General features: G+C 52.2%; 1 protein-coding gene across 1 annotated transcript in view; it reads left to right on the top strand.

The window, feature by feature from the left end:
• Positions 1-1,590: 1,590 nt before the first annotated feature.
• Positions 1,591-3,229, top strand: part of Pnpo (pyridoxamine 5'-phosphate oxidase) — a 5,683-nt gene continuing 4,044 nt past the window's right edge. Inside the window, exon 1 of the mRNA XM_010620099.3 lies at positions 1,591-1,820. Within this exon, the coding sequence (XP_010618401.1) occupies positions 1,701-1,820 (120 nt within the window). The 5' untranslated portion in view covers positions 1,591-1,700. The remainder of the gene's footprint in view (positions 1,821-3,229) is intronic.

Genomic DNA, 3,229 nt, shown 5'->3' with positions numbered 1-3,229 from the left:
AATAACAAGAAAGAGAGAGAGAGAGAGAGAGAGAGAGAGAGAGAGAGAGAGAGAGAGAAGAAAAGAAAAGAAAAGAAAAGAAAAGAAAAGAAAAGAAAAGAAAAGAAAAGAAAAAAGAAAGAAAAAGAAAGAAAGAAAGAAAGCAGTTCCACTCAACAAATTCATTTCTCCCACTGGGAAGCCCTTCCGGGACAGCAGAGACAGCAGGCCACGCTGCAGGGCTACTCTGTGACTTCAACACCAGATCCAACCACGCAGAAAAGCACAGCACAAATGCACTCATCTTCACAAGAGGGGGTCAGCTGCAAACTTCCTGTCACTGCTAGGCAAGGGAAAGGCTGCCAGAATCTAGCACTTTTTTTTTTTCTTCCTTTTCTTATCTTTAAAAGTCCTAGATTCCGACTCCTCAGTGTCACAGGAGGAACATTCGAATCACTGCGTCCTTCGACCTGGCCCTCGCCACCTTGGCCGACTCCATGGGTCTTTACGGAGGAGGCCGGTGAGCGGGCCGGTGAGCGGCAGCGACCCAGCGCTCCAGTTCTCCCCTCCCCGTGACGCCCGGCCCATTGTCGTGGGCACACTCTGGAGAACACACCCAGGTCCTTCGCGTCTGCCCTGTTGGCCTTGCTCCCCTTCACCTCACACATCTGTTCAGACTCTCAACTCTCTAGCCTGTTTCTCCGCCGCCCCGTGGACTGCCAGACCCTGGTGGCCAGGGACCGTGTCCTGGTCTTCACTTTAGGATTCTCAGATTAGGACAAGTGCCTGACCCTGTGCAGATCTTTAACAGACAGATGTCTGCTCAGTGAGTATTTGAACACGTACCACTCACTCTACTGAGCTCTTGGGGGAGGGTTGTTTTTGTTTTTTTGTCAGAGTCTTCCTATGTAGTTCAGCCTGGCGTTGGACTCAGAGACCATCCTGCCTCAGCCTCCTGAGTGCTGGGATTAAGGGCCTGCGCTACCACCCCTGGTGAAGTCCTGGCTTTTAAATAAGCTGCTCAAATGATGGTAATCTTATTGTCTTTAGAATAAAGGTTCAGGGTAGCGGGAACCCAAGGGGCATGAGGGGCGTGGCCCCATGAAGGCACTAATTACTGCTCACACAGGTTCAGCTACATGGGTCGGGAGGAGTGGAGGACAGAGAGTCACTCGTGGGACGTCAACTTCAACCAGAAAGCAAGTCCAGCCAACCTCCACCACGCAGATGGAAGAAAACCACGGTGGCGGCAGCAATCAGCTGTCTGTCCCTTCCTGAACCCGGGGCACTGTCACCTCCCATGGACCGGCCACTTAGTACTCACCACTGGCCTAAGCAGGGCCTCCTCCCCTGTCCCGGCCGGCCGGGCTGCCGCGGTCCCTACGCCTGTAACACACCTCCACGTGCTTGTTAACGGCGGTGACAGCGTTTTCTTGGAGCTCCGCTCCCACCCCCGGAGGCGCTCCCCATTGGTCACCGAACTCTTCTGTCTGCTCTCTAATTGGTCACGCTCTCGGAAAATCTAACCAATGACCTCTCCGTGTTTGTCTCTCTCCCCCATTTCCGAAAGCCCATTGGTTCCGAGGATTCAGATCTGTTAGCCTGCGGGGGCCCCAGGCAAATCCTTCCTTCCGGGTTTGGACGCTCGGGCTGTGACTTTGGTTCCGAACCCAGCGGGACCGGGTCCGGGTGGCGCCGGGCTCACGTGACCGGCGGCTCGCATGACCCGCGGGCTGCGGGGCATCACGGGGACGTTCCAGGTGTGGCCAGGGGACCTCCGCCAGCTGTGTGCTGTCATGGACCTGGGGCCCATGCGCAAGAGTTACCGTGGGGACCGAGAGGTGCGGCCGGGGCCCGGGTCACCTGCGAGGAGCGGGGAGGGCCGCGGCTTCAGGGCCACCGCGGGGATCCGGGGCCTGGGTCACCTGGTTGGGAGGGTGGGGATCAAGGCACAGCGGTCCAGGGTGGGTTCCGGTTAGCAAGAACCCTGGGTTGGAATCCAGCCATTGAGTGGCTGTGTCCCTTGTGCAGTGCACTGACTGGCTGGGCCTCCCTCTCCCACGAGGATGCTGGCGACTTAGATATTTGTTTTGGGTTTTTGTTTGGTTGTTTGGTGTTTTTTTTTTTTTTTTTTGGTCCTGGGGATCAAACTCGAATCCTTGCGCGGCAGGCACTGGAACCACTAAGTTAAATCCCCAGCCCCGGACTTAAATATTTGGAAAGCAGTTTACAAAATGTTTGATAAATAAAATAAGTAGTGGAGCATGATGATGCTCGCCCGTAATCTCAGCAGTCAGGGAGCTGAGACAGGAAGATCACAGGTTTGAGTCCAGTCTAGGAAGTTTAGTGATATCATGAGACCCTGAATCATGATTTTATTTTATTTTAATTATTTTATTTGCTTTGGGTTTTGGATTCTTGAGACAGGGTCTCCCTGTGTTGTCCAGGCTGGTCTTGAATTCACTATGTAGCCCAGGCTGGCTTGGAACTCATGTCGATCCTCCTGCCTTGGCCTCCAGAGTGCTGGGATTACAGGCGTGCACTACTATGCCCAGCTGTTGTCTCATAATTTTTAAAAAAGGCCTTGGGCCGGGTGTGGTGGCACACACCTGTAATCCCAGCACTCGGGAGGCTGAGGGAGGAGGATTGTTGTGAGTTCCAGGTCAGTCTCAACTACATAGTGAGACCCTGTCTCAAAACACCAAAAAAAAAAAAAAAAAAAAAAAGCCCTTGGTCTGTAACTCAGTGTGAAGGCCCTGCAGCTGGTCAGCTCAGGGAAATCTGTCCTTCTTTGTGGCCAGGACTGACAGAACTTTTTGGACTTGGGAATCCCCAGCTGTGGTTACACAGTCAGATTGCATGTGAGCATTTGCTCAAAAGCTTGTTTAAAACTCAGTTACTGATTGAATCTCAGGCCTGCATGAGGATTTAGTAGGTGCAGTCCAGGCCTTTGTTTTTCAGCTCCCCAAAGATGTGGATACGAAGACAAGTGTGACGCCCCAGCCCCCAGCCATCCTTTACTGGCTGTCACCCCACTGGATTTTTTTTTTACCTTTATACGCCTGTGTTATCACCTGTAAAGTGGGACACAGGAATTACTTTCTAGGTACTTTTTTTTTTGTTAGCAGTTTATTATTATAAGAACAGAGTGGATTGGGCCGGGGATTTAGCTCAGTGGTTCTACTGACTGCCCAGCAAGCACAAGGACCTGAATTCGATCCCTGATACCAAAAAAAAAAAAAAAAAGGAA

Source organism: Fukomys damarensis, unplaced genomic scaffold, assembly GCF_012274545.1.
Source record: "Fukomys damarensis isolate Sample0158 unplaced genomic scaffold, DMR_v1.0_HiC HiC_scaffold_13, whole genome shotgun sequence".
In the NCBI taxonomy this organism is placed as follows: Eukaryota; Metazoa; Chordata; class Mammalia; order Rodentia; family Bathyergidae; genus Fukomys; species Fukomys damarensis.
Note: the sequence above shows the minus strand (reverse complement) of the source record. Positions and strands in the feature narration are given on the sequence as shown.